Genomic DNA, 25,458 nt, shown 5'->3' with positions numbered 1-25,458 from the left:
ATTTTTTCTTTGTAATAAGAAATGTTTCTTGAGCAGCAAATCATCATATTAGAATGATTTCTGAAGGATCATGTGACACTGAAGACTGGAGTAATGATGCTGAAAATTCAGCTTTGCATCACAGGAATAAATTGCATTTTAAAATAATTCACTTATTTAAAATTGTGATAATATTCCACAGCATTACTGTTTTTACTGTACTTCGGATCAAATAAATGCAGTCTAAAGACTTACTTTAAAAATATTTTTTAGCAAATCTTACTGATCCCAAACTTTTGAGTTGTAATGTGTGTAAAAGTCAATCTTTTTATTCATGCTTCATTTATATTGTTGAATAATGCTTTAATGCTCTAACAGTGCTGTATGCCACTAATGTCCAGAAGAAAAATTAATTTACAACTGCTTTTTTTTTTATTACCTTTTCAAGACACCATAAACAAAGTAAAACTTTAAGGGGAAAAAAAAAATGAAAGGGACAAAAATTACAAAGACTGTTTCCCTCTCAGACAAATCATACAACACTGGCAATAGAACTGTTGAAACAAATCAATACATAAGAAAAATATTTCCCCTTTTATTTGTCTTGTGATTCCTCTGAGCCATTTTCCTTTTTAAGTAACACTGTAAGAGTCTCTGGGTAGTGATGATCCGTATTGAATATCGGACACTTTGAAGCAATCCTCGAGAGGTTTGCCTGCATCTGGGGCAGCCAGGGGCACACCGAAAAAAAATTATCTGATGTGCTTTAATTCAGCGTCTGGTTGTGCTATAATGCAATATTTCTGGCTTTATGCCACTCCACAAACTCATCCAGCATCACTGGCCCTGAAATCAGCACAGAGACAGAGATCATTAGCAATTTTAAACTGGGAAAGATGAATGGACGGATGACAAGACAACAGAGCTGCACGATTCTGGATAAATTGAGAATCAAATGTATTTATTTTTTGGACAACAAAATAACATGTCATTTACTAGAAGTTCTGACAAAATGTTAATTGCTGAAGTATAATTAATTTTTTTTAATTAATTTGAATGAATTACAAAGAAAACTGGTTTGAATGAATGATTCAATGACTCCTAAATACCGCTCCACTTCTCACTCATAAACAATCGTTTCATCACTGGATGAATCAGCGTTTTTGAATTAATCTCTTGAATGATTCAATGACAAATAAATGTTTTAAACAGTCACTTGTCTACTGGTGTAACGGCGTAACTGATCTTTATTTGAAGCATCAAGTTACTTTCGCTACCATAGACATCAGAGTCTATATATGAACTATAAACTTTTATCCTAGTATTTAATATGAATAATATGAATGAATTAAACGAAAATATTGATACTGTGTGTGGTTGAAAAGACTGTTTGTGTAGCTGTTTCATACCTATACATGACAACTGCACTCTCGGGCGGCAGAGCAGATTTGAATGTTTCGGTGTGATTTTGTCAAAGGTTTCATAGACATAGCCGAACCGTCATCATGTAGGAATAAGATCGTGTCTGTGTTTGAATCGAGATCGCAATCTTTTAACGATTAATCGTGCAGCTCAACAAGACAATCATAAACTTACAGGCTCCATCTTCATCATAGTTGCTCAAGTCTGTGTTAACTGTACGGCTGAACTCTAAGACGTTGTACCATTGGTCCTTGTTCATGACTTTATACTTTGATTGCTAGAGGAAAGATACTTCTGTTAGTCACAAATACTACGAAATTCAGAGTTTTTAAATGCAGTCAGTTTGGCTTAAAATGGTGTTTTTTCATCCTCTTTGGAGCTTGACAGCCGATTTGACAGTCTGGTTTGGTGAAGAGATGACAAACCTCCAGAAATTGGTGGAACACTGGGAACAGAGGCCACGTTCTTCCAAGGATCAGCGCCAACATGGATTTTGCAGTGTCCATATCAAGACTGCGCTGATCTTTATCCTACAGACAAAATCAGATGAATATGTTGAAAGAACATCAGTAAAGGCAGGAAGTGGAACACACTACACGATTTTTAAAACACTAGGCATTATACACTTGATGCCTTTGTAAATGGTTACAGAGGAAAAACTGGGCATCATACAATAAACGACTGAGGATCATACAGTACCAGACTTCCAAAAACAACAACCTCAGACAGAAACACGCACCTCCTTGCTTGTATGAAACAAACATGGATGTGCAGGAGATGACCGCAGTAGTTGTTGTAGCGACTCTGTGTTGAGTCGCAAACGGGGAAAAAACGAGTCAAGCGCATTTAGATGCGGTCTTGGGTGGGCAGACACGGTCAGCATAGATGGACTCGTACTAATTATTCTTTTTTACAGATTGAAAATGGAGTTAGAGGTGAGTGGCGCAGTCAGTTGTTTTATATGTGCTGATGAGTCAAACATTTTGGCTAATTTGTTGTGTGTACTTATTTACTTTAGTATTGTTAATGTATTTGTATTGATAGAGGACAGCTTCAGTTTCAGCAGCGACGCGCCATACACTATACGACATGTGTTCTAAAATCGGCTCAAGATATCAAACAAGTTTTGATATCATCTGACTGGATGGAATCATAATCTGAAGCTAAAAAAATGGGAGTCTGTGCTCATCATACACTACGCAATTTTCTGAGAAATCGGTCAACTGCCCAAAATCTGCAGACTGGCGCAGACTTTCGTCAACTATTGTAGACTCATCAAGACTGCAAATCGGGGCAAAAAAATGAGCAAAAGTTGTGCAGTGTATTCCAGCCTTAAGCAGACACAAATTCACTGCAAAATAGAAAAAGATGCACGCAATATTTATCTTAAAATGATTAATTTATCTTAAAATGGAAGTGCTTTTTTTTTTCTCGTCCTACTAAAAAAAGCCTCTCACCCTGGCAAAGTCGAAGGCATATCTGTAAATGCTCTTGAATATAACTGGGTCATTCAGTTGAGAGCGTAAATAATCCAGTCTGCCTTGTAATCTCTCTGTGCAGTCACAACTGTAAAGAGAGAAGTGAAGTTAAATGCTAAAATCATCAAATACTTCTGATTTCTCATGATATCCAAGCAAGGCATGTGACGTGAAGGTCATTCTTACTGTAGTGATGTCATTCCTTTCAGCCACTCTTCTTTTGTGAAAAATCCCATATTTGTTGCTTCAAGTTTCCAGGCTAAAACTAACATTACAATCTGAAGGGTCACAAAAACACAGTGCACATTATTTCTAATGATTTCTCATATTTTGGACAGAAGACTGGCCCTAAAATCTAACTTCAGGAATTAGTATGAAATATATGAGTGAATTTTGCTAACATTTTCTGGCTCAACTCCGATGTCCTCACAGAACTTCTCCATGCTTTCTGGTCCGACAATGTCATCTGACCCTACACACATAACGATAATCATTTCAAATACATTTACCAGAAAAAAATATAAAATGGTCCCCATTTGACTTTCTTAATACATGTTTATGGTCTTATTGCAAATGATTCATCAGTGTACATTATTTCAACAAAAAAAGTAATCAAAATCTTTAAGCAATATTTAATAACTTGCTCCACCTCAAGCCATCTTATTTTTCAGTCCCTGCCCTTTGAATGTCATATAGACATATTTTACTCCATCCTGACACATTAAATCATGCACTGCCATTAATTTTTTATTGATAAATACTGTTTTCACTGACAAATGTCACATTACGGAAGTAAAATGGTTTGAAAATGCAGTTTCAAGTTAACTCGCTGCATGTGTTTAAAGTCGGCATGAAGTATGACGTATATCAGAGTATACGGCTTCTTAAACAAGAAAAAAAAATGCAGGGCGGGATTTTGGACATCTGGAATTGGACATGATTGGATGGTTGGAGTGTTATGGTTTGCTATTGCTAACTTGTTGCAAGAGAGGGGAAGTTATTTTGATTAAAGATTATGAGGCACATGAATTAAAAAAATAATTATAATGTGCATGGATTTATATATATTTTTTGCAATAGTCCCTTTTGATTTCATGGTGACTTTAAGGAAAGCATTGATTCACATACCTGCATATTCGTAAAACCAGGCGAGACATTTCTTGTTAGAAAACTGATCCTCTGGGTTTACCATCCGTCCTGGAGTTTGTGTCCTACAGTAACTGAGGGGATGATACAGTGAATATGTATGGAAGAGTGAAAGATGCAGAGAGAAAGAGAAATATATTTTTACCTGGTGATTTTGCACTTTCTGATGCTGGGATCTTCTGAGCCGGATGACTTTCTTTTCTTTTTCACGGGCATAATGGAGCTTCGGGTAAGTTGGTTTGGTGTCACTAAACAAATCACAATCAAACAGAACAAATTTAAACTGACATTGTCCAATTCCTTCCTGTCCAATTCAATATTTCAGGGTCAATAAAAGCAGAAAGCAGCTCTACCTCTCTACCCGTGGGCACCGTGTCCATTCAAGTGTACCAGACTCTAAAACAGGAGGAAACGACACCTTCATACTTATACTCACATTCATGACTTATACAACCAACTAGATTTAAATCTTAATTCATGCTCAAAAAAAAAAAAACCGTGCAGTCAAGATATAGCCTAGGCTACTGTAGGACTTACAAGTTACAGGGGAAAGATGTGCCACAAATATCTCTTTTCTAAACGTCTCACTGTTCAGACCTTTACAAAAGGAAAATAAATACTTTATGTGAGGTTTACCAGCTTTACATGCAACATATCTTAAAATATCATAGCCTGCATTGAATTGCAATATTGAACTCCATCAAAACAACATGAATAATGATGTCACAATCATTATAAAATACGAGGCAAATCCTGATGTTAATGTGTAAAGCAGAATATCCATTTGACAGAATAAAAAAATGTCTAGAGCAACATCTGAGTTTAAACTTCGTACTTAACACATAAAGTAATGTATTTTTCATTGTTTTAAATAAAAATTAAAATGGCTGCGTATTACCATCACATTAATGCAACTAACGTTAGATCTAGAAATGAATCGAATACTGAACTAAATTTCCCTGACACTAAACGGAATGTTTGATTTATACCGATCAAGTTTAAATGTAAAGCCTAATTTTAAAAACAAATAACTGAAAAACTATCAGATAAAACAATAAAAACTGACGCATCGCCTTTGTGGCTGCTGAAATGGCTGAACTGCTTAATGCCACAAGCCCGAAACTCATCGAAACGTGTGAAATCAATACAAATATAGTTATAGAAAGGTTAAAAGTAAAAGAGCGTAAAACAACTGATGGTATGAGTAGAAAGAAACACAAACACACGCATGTGCTATATGAACATATATGAACACCACCTCACCGGCTCATTTAAATATCACAAATAAACACACAATAAAACACTCCACATGTACAACACTCAGTGTAACGAAGAGCGCACTTATCAAACCTGAATTATCGGCTGGTTTTAGTTCGTCCTCTTCTGTTTATTTGCTAACAATTTCATCTGCGTTTGTGCTGAAATCTGCGACTGCTTCAGTTTCACACTGAACTAGGAATGAACACTTCCGGCTCCCCAACCGACATAATAAAAGTCACGCAGTTTGAATTTCAACATTTTTATTTAGTATTTCATGGATGCTCTCCCGTGATGTACGTCACATTGCATAGCAATATTGCTTTTGAGAATTTAGTTCTTATTATTTTAGCCATGTTCAAAGAAGCAAAACAGTCTTTTATTTGTTGTTCATGAGTAATTTGTGAAAAAAGAATCATCTTCTATACATATTCATAGCAGTATGACAAAGCAATGTTTGAAAATTGATGACCAATGTGAAAAACTGGTAAAGTGAGTTTACAATCCTAATTCAAGATCTTCAAGCTCTTTCAACAGCTGGGACTCCTTCTGCATCTTCTCAAGCTGTAATAAAATAAAATCAATTATAATAAATTATTATTAAGGGTCTTGAGATTAAGTATTAAAAAAATCTTATGTTCTTAGAAAAGTTTTAATTCTTAAAAACTACTCATCTCATGAAGCATTGCAATGGATGTAATCAAATCAGAAACAATGATACAAATGAAAATAATTTAAAATATTTATTAAGATGTGCTGATGAAATTCTAAAGCTGTAGTACCTGATTTTTCTGCATTACTTTGCCGGCAGCCTGTTGGTCCTTCAGGTCATCAATGGCTTTGAGTTTCTAACAGATAAACAATCACATTATGAAACTAAAAACATCAAGTCTGACTCTGATATAAAAATAAAACAAAAATGGATATGCATATTTTATTTATAATTATACTATACGGGGTATACTGCATCATACCCAGAAACGTCATTTTTGGTGTATTCATACAGAATACAATTTTAAAGATTTGTATTTATTTGTATTTTTTTTTTTTTTTTTTAGAAATGAGACCTTTACAGGGTTTTACTCCATTAAGAAAAGAAACAATTTACTCAAAATAAAGGTAAGAAGTAAATTTTCTACCGATAACATAAGAGGTGTATAAATAAAAACCTAAAAGTAGGTCCATTTGTGCTCTATTCCAAGTCAAGAATAAATGGCAGAATTTAGTTTCTTTCCCTTCAAGAAGGCTGCATCTGTGTGTATATGCTCATCTTATTTTATTGTAAACATATTCCAAACATTTACCTTTTTTAAATTCTTGATCTTTTTGTCAGTTTCAGGGTCTCCAAAGCTAGAAGTCACATGAGTGGCAGGGGTGGAGTCTGCTACTGGAGGCGGAGCTTCATCAGGCTTGATTTCCTGAATTAATATAAAGCATCACTTTGAGTTCAATATTCCTCTGTATAGTTTGTTGAACATTAAAAACACGTGTACCTGCTTAGCTGCTTTCTTTGCTTCTCGCCTCTTCTGGTTTTTCAAAGCAGCTTTAGAGATTTGCTTCTCTCCTGCAGGACCAGGTTTCATGTTCTGCGGCAGCTCCTCTTCATGCTTGGATAGAAATATTATTGTCATTATTCTGGTCACGGGACATTCATAATGCTGCCCTGCATCATATTTGCTGAATGAATACTTATACTTTTTTCTTACTAATTTTATGTTTTAAAATTCTGCTCACCAAGGCTGCATTTATTTGATCAACATTTTTTGAGACATTATTACAATTTAAAATAACTTTCTATTTGAATATATTTTCAAATGTAATTTATTCCTGTGAAGCAAAGCTGAATTTTCCTCATTACTCCAGTCTTCAGTGTCACATGATCCTTCAGAAATCATCCTAATATGATGATTTGCTGCTCAATTATCAATTATTATTGACAATCAATTATATTTTAATTATTAAATGTATTTACTTTGAAATCTTAAGTACCCTAAACTTTTGAGTGGTAGTGTATCATGGTTTCCACAACCATGGAAGGTTCACGTGACTCTGAAGACTGGAGTAATGATGCTGAAAATTCAGCTTTGCACCACAGGGATAATATTATAAAATAGAAATATTTTTAAATAGAAAAAAGTTATTTTAAATTGTAATATCTATTTTTGATACAATTAAATGCAGCCTTGGTGAACAAAAGAGACTTGTTTTAAAAACATTATAAAAGCATACCGGCCCCAAACTTTTGAACAGAAGTGTATATAAATTGAAATATCTGCATTCTCATAAAAAATAAAATAAAAAAAAACTATGCGATGCTAAGTTGACATTGATATTTTTGAACTCAGCATCATCAAATTATTATAATAATTTTTTTCTTTTTTTTTGCAAATCAGCAGAATATTTTTCAAGATGCAGGGCTGTGTATGACACAAACTTACTAGTTTGGAGCTGGCTGTCTGGGGTTTGTTGCGGAGAGCGGGTGGCCGATACGCCTGGGCTGGTTTGGCTTCAGTGCTGCCAAGCTCACTTGGCAACGCCTGGTATTTCACTGGCTTCTCTGGGAAGGTTCCAGTTGGGAAGGGTTGCCATAACACTTCCCAGAGCTCTTTATTTGATGGCGTTTCATGCTTGTACAACACAGTCCCGGTGTAATGCCAAATCTTATAGCCATTGCTGACCCTGAGCCTGGGGGAGCAGGTCGCCGTCACTACGTGTTCTCCGTCAGGACACCAGAAGAAATGTGTGGTATCTTCAGCCTGGGGTTTCGACACCTGCTTGTATTTCTTCACGTCCCAAACTTCCATCTGCCCTCTCAGGTTCCCGAACCCAGCGAGGACGAGGATATGACCCTGGGGGCTGTAGAAAGCTGCGTTGCGGGGGCCCGTGCCAAAGTCGAACACTGACTCACACTTGCTGTTAAAGACAGTTGCCTTGGCAGGCATAAAACCATAAACCACGCAAAACTCAGAAGAGTTGGGGTTCCAGGATACATCATATATGGGGCCTCTCTTTGCTGTGCAAGACAAATAAAAATGTGTATATATATATATTAAAATATACTGTATTAATGATTTTAAACAGACACACATAATATATATATATATATATATATATATATATATATATATATATATATACACACACATACAAACAACAAAAACATAAACAACAAAATCATTAAGAGTAATTTTATTATTAAAACCAGTATAAATTAAAAGCAGTGTAACAAATACAACCATTAGGCCTATGTATAATCACTTTACTTTTACAAATAACTAATATATATTATTTTAGTTTACTTAGAATTAATGAGAAACAAGAATGCAAAAACATCTAAAAGGACCCACAAAAAATACTTCATTTCCTGCAAATCATACACTACTGTTCAAAAGCTTGTGGTTGGTAAGTTTTTGAATGTTTTTTAAAGTCTCTTATGCTCACCAAGGCTGCAATTATTGGATAGAATATAGTTTTTTTTTTATGTAATACATTCCGGTGATACAAAGCTGAATTTTCAGCATCCCTCAAATGTGTATTCCTCAAAAAGAATGAAAACAGTGAAATGCAAACTCAGAATATTACATAAACCTGCAATAGTTAAATAAGTTAAATAACACAAATATACCTTATGTATTTAATCTCACTTTATTAACCAATGTCTTTGCTGCTGACCTTTAAAGATCACCTGTGGTGAAAATCAAGTTTTTAATGTTGTTTATATGTCTATGTGGTGTTTTTAATATGATTTAAGACAAACCATGTGCAAATTCATAAGTCAACACCATTGCGGAGTATTTTCTGCTTAAAACTGCAGTGAACCAAAAACAGTCTCAAAAGCGCGGTTTGAAATCACCCTTGTTCTCTACGTCACAAATTGTTGTAACCAATCAAGTCAACATGAGGGCGGGCTTTAGCATTTCATCATTACTATGCCGTGAAGCAAGGAAGTCTCAAGAGAAGCCTGGTTATACTGGTATATTTTTCTGTTGATATGAAAAATCTGGTACATTTAGCAATATAGTGGGTGAATTATGTATATGATGTATATTACGATGTTATGATGACTATATGCCTTTCTCCACCAACATTCTAAGTTGTTCAAAGTGTTTCAAAGGATACTGATTTTTAGAAGGCTGATTGAGATGGTGAACGTGGTCTGTGTAACATTAGCAACACATTTTTAGCTGTTTGCTAACGTAGTCAAGCCAAAGGCTAATCCTATTAATTACCGTTATTTGTCCGACGTAGTAGAGAGCAATACATAAAACGCATTACCATTCTGATACATCGACTTTAGACGAGCCTATATAATTCAGTCTTCCTCTTAAAGGGGTGGTTCGGGATTTTTGACATCGGACCTCATTTTTAAGTCAGCCTGGTTGTTATTCATCAGTGGAGACATTTTTTTATTTTTTATTATCCAGTCCTTATATTTGGATAGTTAGCCGATGCTAGGCTAGCGCGAGTCAATGGTATATGTTAGCCAGCCATTAAAAACCGTTTTACCCACTCCACAGTGCACCAAACGCAAATCAATTATAACACTAGACTATCGATGTATATGTCCGTTGTGAGAATAATGTTAGAAATCAAACTTACCTTTCATCACATTGCATTAGTTATAATGTGTTCCCTGTAATCATAAGCCTTGTCTACAGCAGCAGCGGAGTGATATTGATTACCTAGGCAACCGAGTGAGCCGGTACACACATGACGCAAGTGTATTTACCTGCCGCTGGTACACTGATTACAGTGCGCTTCTGTTCTGTGTTTACTTTTTGCCGCATTACTAACCGGAGCAAAGTAAAATTCCGCAGCTGCTGAGAAACTAGTTCCTTTGGGATCATTGAGATGAAAGGTAAGTTTGATTTCTAAAATTATTCTCACAACGGACATATACATCGATAGTCTAGTGTTATAATTGATTTGCGTTTGGTGCACTGTGGAGTGGGTAAAACGGTTTTTAATGGCTGGCTAACATATACCATTGACTCGCACTAGCCTAGTATCGGCTAACTATCCAAATATAAGGACTGGATAATTTTTTTTTTAAAATGTCTCCACTGATGAATAACAACCAGGCTGACTTAAAAATGAGGTCCGATGTCAAAAATCCCGAACCACCCCTTTAATCAGTGTCTGGTTCAAACATATGTGGCTGAATTAAACCAGAATTTCCACTTGCATTTATGCAGCGTTTACTACATTAAAGTTGAGCAAGTGGATCAGGTATTCTAAGCTGGTGCGAGTGAGCGGAGGCAGGACTAATTTGCATATTCATTCAAGCATTACTTTCCATAAAAAGTAACCAAGCAATGCAATTAGTTACTTTTTTAGGGAGTAACGCAATATTGTAAAGCATTACTTTTAAAAGTAACTTCCCCGACACTGGTATTGAGTCTCAGATTGATCTTTCAGAAATCATTTTAATACACTGATTTTTCTAAAGAAACAATTCTTTGATGAATAGAAATATAAAATATTCTGTGACATTAGAATAAAAAACATCTTACTGACCAAAACTTTTAAAAAGTAGTGTAATTCTTTTGATTTTGCGGTGAAATATGACATGTCTTAAAAATGAATACTCAGATATACAATCAGGTCATAATTTTAACACACACATGTGTTACATATTATATATAAAACTACAGTAGTATAAATATTATTCACCCAATTTTTAGCAAGTCGGTGCAAATATTATGTGATTTCAATGAATTTAATTGTTAAAGGCAGAAATTGATTTCTATTCGCTGCACCGTAATTAATTATTCAATCTTTGTTTAATCATTATTCAAAACGGAGTTGTACTTACGTAGTTGAATTACTGCACTTTCTCCATTGATGGCGACATAATGTAAAGTCTGTTCTCCATAGTAAGAGGCTCCTGTTTTATCAACCTCTGTGCTGGCGGTCACTAAAACCGCAGTTGCTTTTTGAAAAAAACAAAAAACATGAATACATATATGACAACCTTTTATGAGTGTTAATCAATGTTGAGAAACCACTTTTGTGTTAAACCAGAAATGATCTACCTTTTTTGTTCCACAGCATGCTCACTCTATCGGCTTTGAAAAAGCTTTTGTTTGCCAGAGCAGATGTTGGACCTCCGAAATTGGGATACTGATACAGCCGTACAAAAGACGGACCTCCTTTGCTTCCAGGAACATATACGACAACCTTAATTAATGAGTGAGGGATTAATACGCATTTGTATGAGTAAAATAGCACATGCAGCAGTAAGAGAAAATGTTTATAAGGGTTCTGATACCTTGCTCGGCTGTGATCCAGGAGACAAAGCGAACTCAGACACCTTCTGGAGGTGAAGCTTGTTGGCAATAGTTTCTACACAACAAAACACAATATAGATTGCAAGCTCAATGGGTATTTAAAGCCATGATATTTAATATTTACTTAATCTAAAAGTTAATATTTAATTTGAGTCATTCTTGTATATGTATTACACATGCAGGATACATGGAATATTTTTACATTTAATTTGTCATAATGCAGGAATCTTAATGTGTCTAGATTTCTAAGATTTCTCATTATTTGTAGTAGTTAGCTGTTTCGTGGGGTTCTCTTAAAGGGATAGTTCACCCAAAAATGAAAATTCTGTCATCATTTACTCACCCTCAAGTTGTATCAAACCTGTATGAGTTTCTTTCTTCTGCTGAACACAAAAGAATATATTTTGAAGAATGTTGGTTACTCAATAGTTGATGGGACTCATTGGGAAAAATCTGTGGGGCCCATGAACTGTTTGGTTACTGACATTCTACAAAATATCTTCCTTTGTGTTCAGCAGAAGAACAAAAATCATACAGGTTTGGTTGGAACAACTTGAGGGTGAGTAAATGATGGCAGGATTTTCATTTTTGGGTGAACTATCCCTTTAAGAGAACCCACGAAACAGCTAACTACTACAAATAATGAGAAATCTAAGAAATCTAGACACTTTCCTTTATACATTCATATACATTAAAACTTTAAAGATGTTGTTAAAAAGCCATGTCCATGTTATTTATCAATGTTTTCACAGGCAATTTGAATATAACATGCACAAAGTATTAATTAAACAGAGACGGTGTTACCAAAGTTGTTGTTCTCATAGAAGTGAAGTTCATTATTGACATTTCTAGCGGTAACACTTTCATCATCTGCCCAGCTCGGACACCTGTGAAAATACAGACAACAAACATGCAACAAACATGTTTAACAGTTACAGAAAGAACACAAATAAACTGTTATGAACAGCAATAGTTGCTCACCATCCTGTAATCTTCTTCTGATAGAACGCTTTAATGCAGGCACCCGTTTGCAAGTCCCAAAGCTGCAGGTTTGCCTCTCCCTGAGGGTTATCCTGCGTTTCTGAAAAATAAAAGCTGTTTTTGTGTCCTGCTTGCTAAGATTACATTTTCTTTATTATAGTTATTATAAAGCTAGAATGTCATAAAACATTATATATGGATTTTAAATCACATTTTAAAGTGCTTACTGGTATAATGCTGCCAGGTGGCCAGAACTTTATTCAAAGGTGAGAATTCCAGCACGGATGTTTTGGGTAAATCAAAAGACTTCACCAATTCTCCAGTGGAAACTTTGATCACACTGACCCTGCCAAACACACACAGGACATTTACTCAACTGTCAATCCATTCTATTGGAAAACCTTTGGAAACTGATTGCCTTAAAATTTGCCAGGAAAGTACTTCATTTTTGAGTGGATAAAGCTTAATAGAACTTGGTAGAGAGAACTTGCATATTTGTATAGGTAACCAGAAAATGTGAGTAATGGTAACTCAATTTGACAAGTTGAAATTAGTTCAGCCATCTTAGAGATTTAAATGTGTTTTACTAAATAAATCAAATCGAAATTATTTTAGGGAAACAACACCAATTTATTAAGTCATCTTCTGTGATATTCTCTCAAAAAATTCAGTTGCATTGACAATTTAACAACATACTTTGGAAAATAAGTGAATGAAACTAAAGATAAAGATAACTGCAGAAGTGGGGGAAATTATTGAAACATTGAAAAAAGATTGAAACTCATCTATTGCTTGACAAAATGGTACTCCTAAAAATCAAGTTATCAAAGTTGGGTTCTGAGTAACAAAGGCATAATACTAGATTTTTACAATTAAGTTCTATTTAGTTCTATATATGTACTATAAGTTAAGTCAACTAAAAAGGGTTAGTTAGGAATTTTTTTTAGGTATTACAGGGTACGTACTGTGAGCCATTGCACCAGCCAAACAGGGACCCATCACTGCTGAATGTCATGTGTTTGCCTTGCCGGTCATCTCTGAAACGAATGAAACAGTTACTGTTACTAAAGCGGAAAAAGTTTTATGGTAAAAGCTTTCTAAGAGCAGCAAATGCAATAACTGACCTCTGAAAAGCAGAGCTTTCCTGACAGCTCGGAGGTCCACACAACAGCAGCGTTCCATCTGATCCTCTGACTGTTTGAAATGGAAAAGACTATGTTAAAATCAGAAAAGGAAAACATAAATTGTATGCTGGCTTGACAAAAATAAAGTTCAGCCTTAAAGTGTAAAGGTTATAAATCTTGTGTAGATTTAATATTTGGGTCACTTTGAAAATAAATTGGAATTTTGCACTGTACAGACAGATGGACTGGTGGATGAATAGACTTTTCAATATATGTAAGTGACTTTGAGGGATTTCGGCAACCATGGGGGAAATAAATCTATTAAATCAGAACAAGCTGAGGGATTTTCTGAGTTTGGTGGATGCAGCTTGAAAATTATTTAAACTAATACAGTTTAAAAGCATCATCAACAAACCTTGACCTAAGTTACATGTATGTTCATGTTGGCTTTCTCGAGCCCGCTTAAAAATATTTATTCTAAAGTTATGATGACATGCAATACAAAGCATTTATCAGCTGATCATCAGCTAAATACAATATATATATGTATTTAATATTTTCATATGTAATATGCTGATACGTGATAACGTTAACTCATTTCTCTCATTGCGCTGAAATAACGTTACAAAAAAAAAAAATTGCGCACATGCCAAGAATGAGTTCGTGCTTTTATATGTATGCAAAACTTGAGAAGAAAAGACATGCAGTTATTTCATAACATGTTTGCCTTCTCACGTTGATTATTTATCTTTACGCAACTGAAATGAGCATGAAAATACATTTTAAAGCAACAACTCACCTGCTAAATGAGGTGTGGGGGGCGCCATTTTGAAACGGAAGTACGACAACGTGCCACGTCATAGCAGTGCCATACAACACCGACGTCACTACAGCTTTTCGGTCAGAGAGTTTGACGTGTAAAATGTCAAAACCAAATTCATAAAGTAAAGGTTTTATACGTAATGTCGGTTCTTTCCGATTTTCAGGAGAGGATTTATTTGAATTATTTATGTTTTTTTTTTTTTCTAACAAATCTTAGTACAGTTGTATTTTAATGCGTGATATTGATTGTGAATTGTCTTTTCAAATAAGCCGAATATAGCTTAGTAAATAATAATAATAATTTCGTTTTGGACAAGTGTTGACCAACTTCGTAGAAAAATGCCGCACAATGAATTCTGATGAATGCTTTCTGATGATGACAGCATTTCTTTCTCAGCAATTTGGAACATGTTTCCATGACTGACTAATGCACTGAATAATTGCGGCGTAAAAATAATTACGTTTTTCCTCAATGGGTATTTTAAAAAGAGAATGTGTGCTTTTTAAGATGAACATGAGGGCATGTTAAAAACTGGTTTCTGTAAGCACACAACAATCCTCCAGGGGGCGATCGGCGGCCATTCACTCAAATGTTCCATTTAGCCGCATAACAATTTGTAAATCTGTTCTTATGACATTTTTTTACGCTAAAAATAAGATATTATTTTCAATGTTTGCCACTTAACACACACAAATGAATATTTACTCAAGCAACCTTTACAAAATGCCTACAAAATATTTTTTATCTAGCAGTGATTGGTCCAACATCGCCAGCGCTGATTAAAGTAACATTTACCACGTGACAACAACTCTGCGTTTGAAGCACTCCGGAAAAAACTAAATTATGAATAATAAAAGTGATGAACTTTTATACTCATTGGCAAGAAGAAGAAAAAACACACACTGAAAATAAAAAAAAGTATATCGTTTAGATTAGTCGCCGCCCATTATATTGTCTCCTTTTGATCCGTATTGCCATTCTACTCATTTATTCTCTTTCGAAGCGTCCACGTCTCGTGGGTGGAGTGAGTTCCTCTTATGAACACGTAGACTAAACCAGTGCAGTGGCAAGATCACACGTCAACTGATCATACAGCCTCTCGGATCTCTGTCGGTCTCGACGCTTCTTCTTCTTTCTTTTTTTAAAAACATCAAATTAGTTGTAAAAGATGGTGGCCAAACAGAGGATTCGCATGGCGAATGAGAAACACAGCAAGAACATCACTCTAAGAGGCAATGTGGCCAAATCCACGGTAATTTTCAGCTTGTACCACTCTTACTTTTACTATAGTAATTATTTTAATGTATCTAAAATAGGTCTCACTGTTTGATCTACAGTAAAGGTTTACTTCGTGTATTGTACTGGACATTGGTTTGGTCATGTAGAGGAGCTTTAATTTGTCCAGTTGATCATATTGGCTTTCTTTAGAAGTAACTAATATATGTCTCTAAATATACTAATGTTAATATTTTCTCAACAGAGAGGCACTCAAGAAGAGAAGGGAGTGGTGGGACCGTGGCTTCTTGCCTTGTTCGTCTTTGTAGTATGTGGATCAGGTGAGTTTACAATCCGAAAAACATCCACTTTCATTGAATGTGATGTCTAATGCATTAAAAGGATCAAATACAAAGCAGTACATCAGCATGCCAAACATGAACTTTATTTCATAACTCTGTTTAAAAGGACAAAGTGCATTCATACTGCAGACAGGTTTCTAACCTGATCCACTGACACAATTTTAATTTCTTGTTTTCTTTGTACATGATACGATTCAGAAATCGTTTAGTCTGTGCTTTACCTAGTGATGTTATATTGGATAAATAATGAAGGGAAATGTCTGTACTGAGACATTTCGTTTTAATTTCTTTAAACTTGAAGTTCAAAAAGAGTTTTTCACGTGCATGAGCACTTAATTCAATGTTAATGAACTCTAACCAATGTGCACAAGACCCCATCAAATTTCTTTGCTCTCATTATTCAACATGTGATATACTGTCATTGTTGTTTCTTATATTTTATGTTCTCTTCTGGTGAAATGTCAAGGACTAAATATGACATCAGCAGATAATACGAATTCTTAGATACTTTACATTTTCTGAAGATCAAACGTTTTTGTTCTAATGTTATTTCTCTGTCTTCTCAATACAGCAATATTCCAGATCATTCAGAGCATCAGGATGGGAATGTGAAATGAGTGGTCATCAGTTTGGTTCTCTTCTCCTGGCTTGCCTGAAGATCACTTGATCATTCCCCCTTTCTTATTTAATCTTTATATGTTTCAAGCTTTTTCATCACAACACCACGGTCTCTTGTGCCTTACTCAAAAGCTGGAAGAACGTTATCTTCTGAAACATTCCAATGTGGGACTTCTATTAATATTGCTGCTGAATCCATAACCGAGGCAATAAACCCAAGACTACAAATGACTTTCAACTTTTTCTGTGGAAAAAAACAACAACAACAACAACACATGATTGTTTAAAAGAAATGCTGCAATGTATTTTCTGTGTTCTAGGTTTTTGGACCAGTTCATGTTGATTAACATTATTTGGTACTATGCACCTTTATTGGATTTTCCTCTACATTTAGAGCTGAATTTGTGTTCTTTGACCATTTGCTCAAGGAAATGAAGGTCCACATATTCAGTTGTGTGTAGAGAACATGAAAAATAAAAAAAAATACTGTTAAATCTAAAATGTCTTTATTTTTTTTTGTCTTTTAAATAATTTGTAAAAATGTATTTGTAACCTTTATTTAACCAGGAAAAAACTCTTGAGATTTGAAATCTCTTTTACAAGAGGGTCCTGGCCAGGACAGACAGCACACGTAGTTAAACATGAAAAAAACATTTAAAAATGAAAATAAATACATTATTTACATTTACAAAAAAAAAAAAAATGTATACAATTAGTAAAAACCATTTAAATCAGGTAAATCTGTAACCAAATCATTTAAAATACTCTTCAATTTATTTAGAGAGACTAACTCTTTAAAACTCAGTTTATCTTGTAACTGATTCCAATCAGACGGATAAAATAGAGCTAGATTTTTTTCTGTGGATCAATAAAGAGGCCCATAGAATGATATAAAACGCATATCCATCTCTGTCATCATGCAAATCTCTGTTGGCCGTTAGCATAATGTGGGAATAGTTGTTTATGATAATGGATTTTTATTAAAATTATAATACATGTTGTGATTTTTAATGATTTCTTAGAAGGGTTAAACAGAGAGGTTTCTGAGTAGACAATCCTATTCTCAGTTTTATAATTGACCAGTAGGGGGCCGTTTGCATATTTATATATTAAAAAACATTATAGGTCAATACATTTTTCATATGATTTAACTACTTTTATACTCGCAAGAGTTTATCGATCATAGAACCACAAATCTAAAATATTTTTCTTGACTATATATAAACAAACTTAAATAAGTTTGTATCTCAGATCGTGCATTGACATTTATTTACCATGCCATTTTCCTACATAAGGAACACTTTATTTGAATTTATAAAATAAAATAAGTAAGAGGATATTTATTTATTTGTTTTTTTATTAAGAAAAGTCATGTTCATGATACTTGTCAACTACCCTTTAATGCATGCATTTATGTATTTAGACTATGATACAAATTAGAATAGGATAAAATAAAGTAGAAGTTTGGGATAATTCCCTACAGCCCAGACTGGTTGGACTTTTTCTATGCCGAGCCTTCGCCTTCAATCCACGCACGCACTAGTGTCCTCGCTCGTGCTCCGTTGGATCTGTCTGGTTTCAGACCCCTCTCTGCCCTCTGTGCGCCGGCGCATGCGCACTGCCACTGTCCGCGCTCGTGTGTGGGGCCCGTGAGGATCCAGCGGGAGTGTTAGCTGTGTAATGGCGGCTTCGGTGTTGCTCTCCGCGGAAAGCGCCGTGCCCTCTTTTACCGTCGGCCATCCCGCCGCAGTTGCTTCTGCGGGAACTACTCATCACGGATTATCCAATGCTCCCGGACCCTCGTCCTGGAACCGCTCGCTGGATCGGGCGCTGGACGAGGCGGCGGCCACTGGAGCTCTTAACCTGAGCGGCAGGAAACTGAAGGAGTTCCCGAGGAGCGCCTCCGGACACGACCTCACCGACACCACCCGGGCCGGTACCGAACCTATTTGCTTATATTCTGCTCCCCTTTAACCGTTAACAGACCTAAAAACTAGTTAAAGGCGTGTTGGTCGAGTTTTACACTAGTTTACACAGGGTTTGACTGGTGTAAACACACGGGTGTGTGCTGGGCTGGTAACGTTAGCCCATCTGAACTCATGATCAGTCATTTGTGTCCAATAAATGTAAACGTTTCACCTTCAGTGCTGAGGTTTGTCTAAAGTTAGGATTACCTCACAAACTTTCAGCTCATGGTTGTGTTAAAACTATTATGATCCGATGGGACATTAGACATTCAGGGAACATCTGTCAAATTGAGTTCCATGTAACGTTAGGTTATATGAAACCCAAACACGGGGCTTGTTCATCAGGTTTATAGGAGTTTGACAGGTTAAGATGTTTGAGCAAGTAGCTAATCAGATTGAGGTGTGTGATCAATAGATTAAGTTGGTTAAGGCTTGATCATTATGGGAATTGGGTTTTGATCATCATGTAGGTTTTTAAGAACCACTCAAGAAGTTTGATCATCTGGTTGGCTTTATAAATCTCAAGAGGTTTGGTCATTGTTTTGTGGGATCCAATCATACTTATCTTTATTTAGACAATGCTTTGAACTTAAGTTGTTTAGATCAATTAAATCTATTTTAGATCCATTCAAGGTGTTTGATAATAATAATATTGACAGGATGTTGATGATCATATGGATCGGGGCCGCCTTTACAGTCTTTTAGATGCCAAGTCTGAGTGACCCCCATCCTAAAACTTATAAGGCCGGTATGTATTTTCATGTGCAGACTCAATTTATACTGTGAAAAATGTGTAAAACGTTGTTTGTAATTTAGTTTCTATTATTTTACATTATTATGAATATTATGATTGTCACTGTAGTAGTTAATTCGTTTTTAAATTGTTCTATAATTTTTGTTACACTGATTTTCTCGAAACTTTCCCATGGACCCCCCTAGCACTCCTTTGCAGCCCCCTGGAGCCCCACTTTTCACGGACTATGATGGCGCGTTTCCACAGTTATCAACGTCGCTAAATTAGTAAAGTTTTGAATATTTTCATTGGAAAAAAAAGGAATTAGAATTCTGCTATACTTTGTGTAGTATTACCTTGACAGTAAGTGACAAAAAATGAATTAAAGCTGCTTCGAAAACAACGGCTGAGGTAGTGACTGCAAATTTGACTCCATTCTCCCTTCTGACTGCTGTAATAAATCTCTCTGTTTTTTCCCTCTTTTGGAAAGTTGTGGAAATGCTTTTGCATATATTTTCTTTTGCTTTTAGAGCAAATACGAAAATTATATTTGCTGTTATCTCCCATTCACCGCTATAGAAGTTTACCGAGCTATTGCGACTTCCGCTTGTGATAACCCCGGAAATGTGAAATATAAAAAATACATATTTTTTTTTAATATAAAACCCTACTAAGAGGTTTGATCATGTAGCTTATATGCCTTATATCATATTACTAATGTAGCTAGCTGGACAATGTGCAATCTGTCACTTCAAAGATTATTCAGATCAATATATTGCTTATTAAAGTATGTGTACAGTGTCAGTGACTGAGAAGGACAATATTGGCACTATTACTAATTGTTCTAATCGTTATACCCATGCCTGCCTCTCCTGCACATATAAAAACAAGACTTAAAAATAGAAGCTAAAATATATCTTGCTTACCTGACACGTACAGGTGCAGGTATCTTGGTTTAGGAGTTTCTAGACGTGTTCAGACATGTGTTTTTTTTTCTTCTTCTTTATTTCCTGAAGCACAATCAGAAAAGTAGCATGTCCTGTATAAGAGTTGTGTTACATTCATCAATGTGAGAGAATCATATAGAACCTCTTTAAAAGAGTCACGTCTCCTAAGCATGTAGGATAAAACCGAGCAGGCTGTACGTGTACAACCATCTGAAGGTTTTTCTGGACCGCTGTATATTATAAGTGCTTATAAGTTAATGCTTAAATGTCTACCTGATTGATGGTTAGTTACATGCAGATGTATAAGTTCAATACTCATAGGCTATACTTTTCAGTGTTTTGCACAAATTGCAGATTTGAGGATTTATTTTTATTAACAGTTTAACATTTTTTATTATAGTTTACTTTACTGCATGATGTATAGCATCTCAAATTGCCATTGCCAATAGAAGATTGTGGAAAAACTGCCTTTATTGTAGAGTTTGACTGTGCATAAAGGAGCTACTTGCATTGTGTAGAAATTTAGACACAATCCACAATCTTTATGATTAATAATGTTGTAGGAAATAAAGTGATGCTTCTTTAATGCAGGTAAGATATCACTTTAATTACTGCTAATAATTAACAAACCCTAGGTCTAGTTATGAAATGAAATGACTTCTCTAAAGTGCCATAGTTAGTGAGTGTTACCCTGGCTAGCCTCCTCGTATTGTGTTGAACGGTCTGAAAATAGGAATCGGTCAAGACTACAGCTCTGATCCTGAGCACACATGGTAGGCTATATTGTGTCTGTGTCAATATTGATCGTCTGTGCAGTGCATGCTGGGATCCACACAGATATCTCTGATTTCGTTCTCATCCAAAGGCAGTTCACAAAAATGTAGGCCTAGACTGTAGGAATGAAAACAAAAAAATAAAGAAAGGAAAGCTTTTGGTTCTGGAGCCCCCAAAATAGTTATATTGCTTTGCTGTGAGTTTGTTATGGTTTGCAAATGACAGATTGTGAGCGCCATAGCTTTGTTTCTGCCAGATAGTTTATGGTTCTTTTTTTAGCGAGGTCATTTTACGATGATAATTGCAGTTTAACATTGGCTTTTGATTCTGACTGTGAGGTTAATCAATTATGTCAATAATAAAAAAATGTAATAAATTGTTTAACTACACTGTAAAATCATCTTGTAAAATTTACAGGAAAAAGTGACAGCTCTTATAGTCCAGGGCCTGAATTTCATTTTGGAAAATAGGGGGGAATTCCCCCCTTAGGTGACTTATGGGGGGATTTTTTATTTGATAAATTACATTTATCTCACCTAAATGTATGCTCACTCTATGTATTTGTGTTTTTACAATGGGGCAATTTTGTTGCGCATGAGTTTACACAGCACAAGGTAGCTTGATTTCAACCTTGAATTAAATGTACAAAGTAAACAAGAACAAATAAACAAATTACAAGCATAAGGTCTGTCTAACAGTATTCAAGTACAGGAAAACTGTATAAATTGAATGTTTCATTGTATGAATTAAGTACAGATTAATTCTTCTCACTATCTTTTGCTCTTAACATTAATGACTGACAGCAGCAGATAGGCTATATTAGGCTGCTGTCACTTTAAGAGCTGGCCTAATTAACGGATCCAATATACTGATACACATGCGTTTTATTTCTCAACTGTTTACCTTCATACCTATTATGTTAATACTCGACAAGCCGGGCATTTTGACATCATTTTGTGTGTTTCAGACAGTTTAAGCACAATAAGCCACAAAAAAGCACTCGGTTTGGTACTCGCAAGCTGTTTGAGAGGCGGCTTTATATGTGTGCTCTCCGGGTATAAACGCACAAGAACTGTCTCAGACAGAGTGTGAGTACTACCAAAAGCTTTAAAAAACGTTGAATGTTTAAATTGACACGTTGTGCTTGATAAACTTTAGTAATGATGCAACAATGGCCCGATTGGGCACGTGACAATTCTGTAACGAAATGCGAGGGAAATCGCAGCGTGCAGCTCGCTTGTACATATGTGGTGATGTGAAGCCATGTATGCAATACACTTTCGCTGTATGTGATTTGATCTGATAATCTGTGTGGATTAATTTGCTCATTCAACCAACAACCAACAAGCTAATTGAATAAATGTTTGCAGGAATTTCCTGCCTCGTAAGCGCTAAACCTTGCGGGAATGAATAAAATGATGATCTGTTGGATGGTTGTATTGACATTTTACATTTACATTTATTCATTTAGCTGACGCTTTTATACAAAGCGACTTACAATTGCTATATATGTCAGAGGTCGCACGCCTCTGGAGCAACTAGGGGTTAAGTGTCTTGCTCAGGGACACATTGGTGTCTCACAGTGGATTCGAACCCGGGTCTCTCACACCAAAGGCATGTGTCTTATCCATTGCGCCACCACCACCAATTATTGAATAATTCATAGCTAAACGGCTATTGTTAAGAGTGTTTGTAAGTCTCTGTCTGCTGACTTTCTGTGATTATTTGACCTCAGATATTTCCTCGTCTGATTGCTTTGGCTGTGTTGTCCTGTGAACTGTGCCAAATGTATTTGGTCTCCTGCTAAGGAACGTTGTTTTCCCTCAGCTTAGAAGGCTCAGAACAGGTGTCCTCTCTCTCAGAGCGATTACAAGGCCTTCTGGACCGCTGTCAATTCCACGACACGCAGCACTATTGTCCCTGCAGACTGATTCATTAACTTCATACTCCCATTTATACATTTGTGTGTTGTATTCAGTGTTTGATGCTGGTTTCCTTCAAGATGATAAATAAATATTTTGGTCTTGCTGCCTTGGTAGATAGATGGAGGTTTGATTGTACGTTTTAGGTTGTTCTATTGATAATAGTTAAATGACGGTTCTGTGTTTAATCGACACTCACAAGAGTTGTTAACTGATAAAAGTCCCCCTTTATTCCCCTTGCCAGACTCCAATGTTTTTAAAGCATATTTTAATTATGATTATTTATATTACGGTTTCAACTAGGGGTGTGTGTGTGCACGAATAGTGGAATATTTGAATATTCAATCTTTAATTATTATAGAAAAAAAAAAATACTAGGCTTTTTGAATTTTATACGATGCTTTGCTGGCCGTAAATGCTGTGAATCCATTATAAATCCCAAGCACTAGCTCACAGTTATAATTAAATGCACTGGGTGGCGCTGTGGAACGTGTTTAACAAGTTTATTGTATTTGATCACAATGTCGTCGTCTGCCTTGCGAAGTTTGGAATTACTTGGATGAAAATTATCTAAATGATCTTACAAAATGGAATTACTTTTGATCAAATTAATGAATGAAACTGAGTTATCATAATATCACCACCTCCACAATAGAAATCACATGAAATCCAAACACCAGTCGAATGAGGAAAGGAAAATAACGTCTCTCTCGTTAAACGTCATTTAAATAAATGAATATTCCATTTTTATGAGCCCAAATATTCGAATACACTATTTTTTTTGAAAAATACCCATCCCTAGTTTAAACTCCTTTGGGACTTAATTGGTTATTTTGGCTATTTGCTTAATTAACTCATTAAAAAGATTTTTATTGAAGTGAAACCACATTGAGTTTTAGATATTAAGTCAAAGACAAATGTTAAAAACTCTTAATCTCTTTTAACCTGTTTGCGTTTAATTGACAAACAAACATGTTTAAATAAGATGAATAAACTTGAATTAGTGAATCTCACTAATCCTGTCAAGAACATGTTTGTGCCCCATTTCATTTTAGAGTTTATAAGTGATTAGAAATTATTTTGCATTGTCTGTTTAAATGAGTGACGATGTGACGTGACGTGTAACCAAGTATGGTGTCCCATACTCGGAATTTGTGCTCTGCATTTCACCCATCCGAGTGCGTACACACACACACACACATACACACACACACACACACACACAGCGCGACTCGCATTGGTTAGTAAAACGCTTAGCTCTCACAATGTGCTGTGGACTGTGGTCATGTCAGATTTGCGATTGTAGCATTGAAAATGTTGGACACATTGCAATTACACACATTCCCACGCCATGCTTTGTTTTTGAACAGAAGCTCTTGGCCTTATATAAGCAGGCATGTGAAGTTCACTGCAGCCAACCTCTTGCTTGCGATATGGCGGCCACTTAAACGCATTGGTGTGACTCCTGTGGTCTGTTCTCACACATCACAGAGATGGAAAAAACAAGAAGTGCTTTTTTAGTGCTTTGTTGTCAGTTGTGTCATTTTTATGAAAAGGATTAGTCAAAATGAAACATTGTAGGTATTTTAATCTGCCCCATAAACAGTTCTACAGAGGCTACTTTATTATCCGAAGTGTAGAGGTTCTTAAAAGTCACAGTAGCTTATTTTCCATCTGGTTAAAATTGACAACAAAAATTTGGACCGCTTTTCGCATTGGTTCGCAACGGCAGACAGGCTCAATGGAAATGTAAATCCATTCTCTGACGGTGAGTAGGTGTGCTGGTGCTGTCCTAACGCTAACCAATCAGATCTCACTGTAACGCGTAAAATGCCCGGCGGTCATCATTTCATGATCGATGGTCGCTGTCACATCAGAGTACTATAGTACTCATGCACTTCCCTTAAACATACCTTGATTGTTTTTAACTAGATTTACAATGTATTTTACTTCTTGAATCATCTTAGCATCAGTAGCTGTTAGTCAAAAATGGTTCTTCTATATTGTTTTCAAAAAAGCTGAGACGATAGTTGTTGTTTTTTCCCTCTTTGGCTTAGATATGGTAGATATTTATTTTAGACTAGGAGTATATTGCTTGTATTTGGTAAGTTATTTTGCAGTGCGTTTTATTGAAAATACATATGAAAGAGATATTTGATATAGAAGGAATGGCGCAGGAATCCTTTGAGGGAGATGTTCGCTGGATTGAACAAGCCAGTGAGTTTGTCTGCTGTTGTCTTGCCTCGAGGCCTGAACTGATGACTGTTGTGTACAAGCATTGAGGAAGTGAAGTGAACTGGATATTACTGTCTGTATTTGACTGAGGCCATGAGTCTGTCCAGTTATACTCATAAAGGAAATATAAACAAAAAAACGAGTAGATGCATATCACTCCGTCTTCGCTCATCTCAGCCCTGTTG

The 25,458-nt window shown here is 35.7% G+C and overlaps 4 protein-coding genes and 1 long non-coding RNA gene across 9 annotated transcripts in view; 2 read left to right on the top strand and 3 right to left on the bottom strand.

The window, feature by feature from the left end:
• Positions 1 to 388: 388 nt before the first annotated feature.
• dcun1d5 (DCN1, defective in cullin neddylation 1, domain containing 5) lies at positions 389 to 5,506 on the bottom strand. Of its 3 annotated transcripts, none has more exons than XM_082183113.1 (11): positions 5,376 to 5,506; positions 4,563 to 4,622; positions 4,379 to 4,421; positions 4,171 to 4,273; positions 4,008 to 4,090; positions 3,281 to 3,351; positions 3,066 to 3,157; positions 2,859 to 2,967; positions 1,827 to 1,931; positions 1,576 to 1,678; positions 389 to 825 (listed from the first exon to the last, which is right to left on the bottom strand). In XM_082183113.1, the coding sequence occupies exons 4-11, from the start codon at positions 4,239 to 4,241 to the stop codon at positions 767 to 769; spliced, it is 693 nt and encodes a 230-aa protein (XP_082039239.1). In that variant the 5' UTR covers positions 4,242 to 4,273; positions 4,379 to 4,421; positions 4,563 to 4,622; positions 5,376 to 5,506; the 3' UTR covers positions 389 to 766. The 3 variants fall into 3 exon arrangements, with proteins under 3 accessions (XP_082039239.1, XP_082039237.1, XP_082039238.1); XM_082183111.1 differs by having other exon boundaries at positions 4,008 to 4,099; positions 5,376 to 5,503; XM_082183112.1 differs by lacking the exon at positions 4,563 to 4,622 and having other exon boundaries at positions 4,008 to 4,099; positions 5,376 to 5,472.
• A 22-nt stretch (positions 5,507 to 5,528) lies between these two features.
• On the bottom strand, positions 5,529 to 14,564 carry eif2a (eukaryotic translation initiation factor 2A). The gene is made up of 14 exons (XM_082182982.1): positions 14,477 to 14,564; positions 13,678 to 13,747; positions 13,519 to 13,590; positions 12,781 to 12,899; positions 12,554 to 12,653; positions 12,377 to 12,459; positions 11,554 to 11,627; positions 11,318 to 11,462; positions 11,098 to 11,214; positions 7,721 to 8,295; positions 6,776 to 6,889; positions 6,587 to 6,700; positions 6,065 to 6,130; positions 5,529 to 5,846 (listed from the first exon to the last, which is right to left on the bottom strand). Exons 1-14 carry the CDS (start codon positions 14,502 to 14,504, stop codon positions 5,781 to 5,783), a joined length of 1,743 nt encoding a protein of 580 aa, XP_082039108.1. The 5' UTR covers positions 14,505 to 14,564; the 3' UTR covers positions 5,529 to 5,780.
• LOC309508610 lies at positions 8,457 to 11,088 on the bottom strand. The gene is made up of 2 exons (XR_014209601.1): positions 10,404 to 11,088; positions 8,457 to 9,605 (listed from the first exon to the last, which is right to left on the bottom strand). It is a non-coding gene; the product is annotated as an uncharacterized lncRNA (long non-coding RNA).
• Positions 14,565 to 15,525: 961 nt separating the features above from the next.
• On the top strand, positions 15,526 to 17,196 carry serp1 (stress-associated endoplasmic reticulum protein 1). Its single transcript, XM_082183147.1, has 3 exons — positions 15,526 to 15,752; positions 15,981 to 16,056; positions 16,649 to 17,196. The coding sequence occupies exons 1-3, from the start codon at positions 15,669 to 15,671 to the stop codon at positions 16,687 to 16,689; spliced, it is 201 nt and encodes a 66-aa protein (XP_082039273.1). The 5' UTR covers positions 15,526 to 15,668; the 3' UTR covers positions 16,690 to 17,196.
• A 1,115-nt stretch (positions 17,197 to 18,311) lies between these two features.
• lrch3 (leucine-rich repeats and calponin homology (CH) domain containing 3) overlaps positions 18,312 to 25,458 on the top strand; it is a 32,258-nt gene continuing 25,111 nt past the window's right edge. Inside the window, exon 1 of one of the 3 annotated variants that reach the window (XM_082182962.1) lies at positions 18,312 to 18,631. In XM_082182962.1, coding sequence (XP_082039088.1) covers positions 18,376 to 18,631 — 256 coding nt within the window. In that variant the 5' untranslated portion in view covers positions 18,312 to 18,375. The remainder of the gene's footprint in view (positions 18,632 to 25,458) is intronic. The other 2 variants (XM_082182961.1, XM_082182960.1) reach the window with 2 other exon arrangements.

Source organism: Leuciscus leuciscus, assembly GCF_965113295.1.
Source record: "Leuciscus leuciscus genome assembly, chromosome: 10".
Lineage (NCBI taxonomy): Eukaryota > Metazoa > Chordata > Actinopteri > Cypriniformes > Leuciscidae > Leuciscus > Leuciscus leuciscus.
This window is presented reverse-complemented; position numbering and strand designations above follow the sequence as displayed.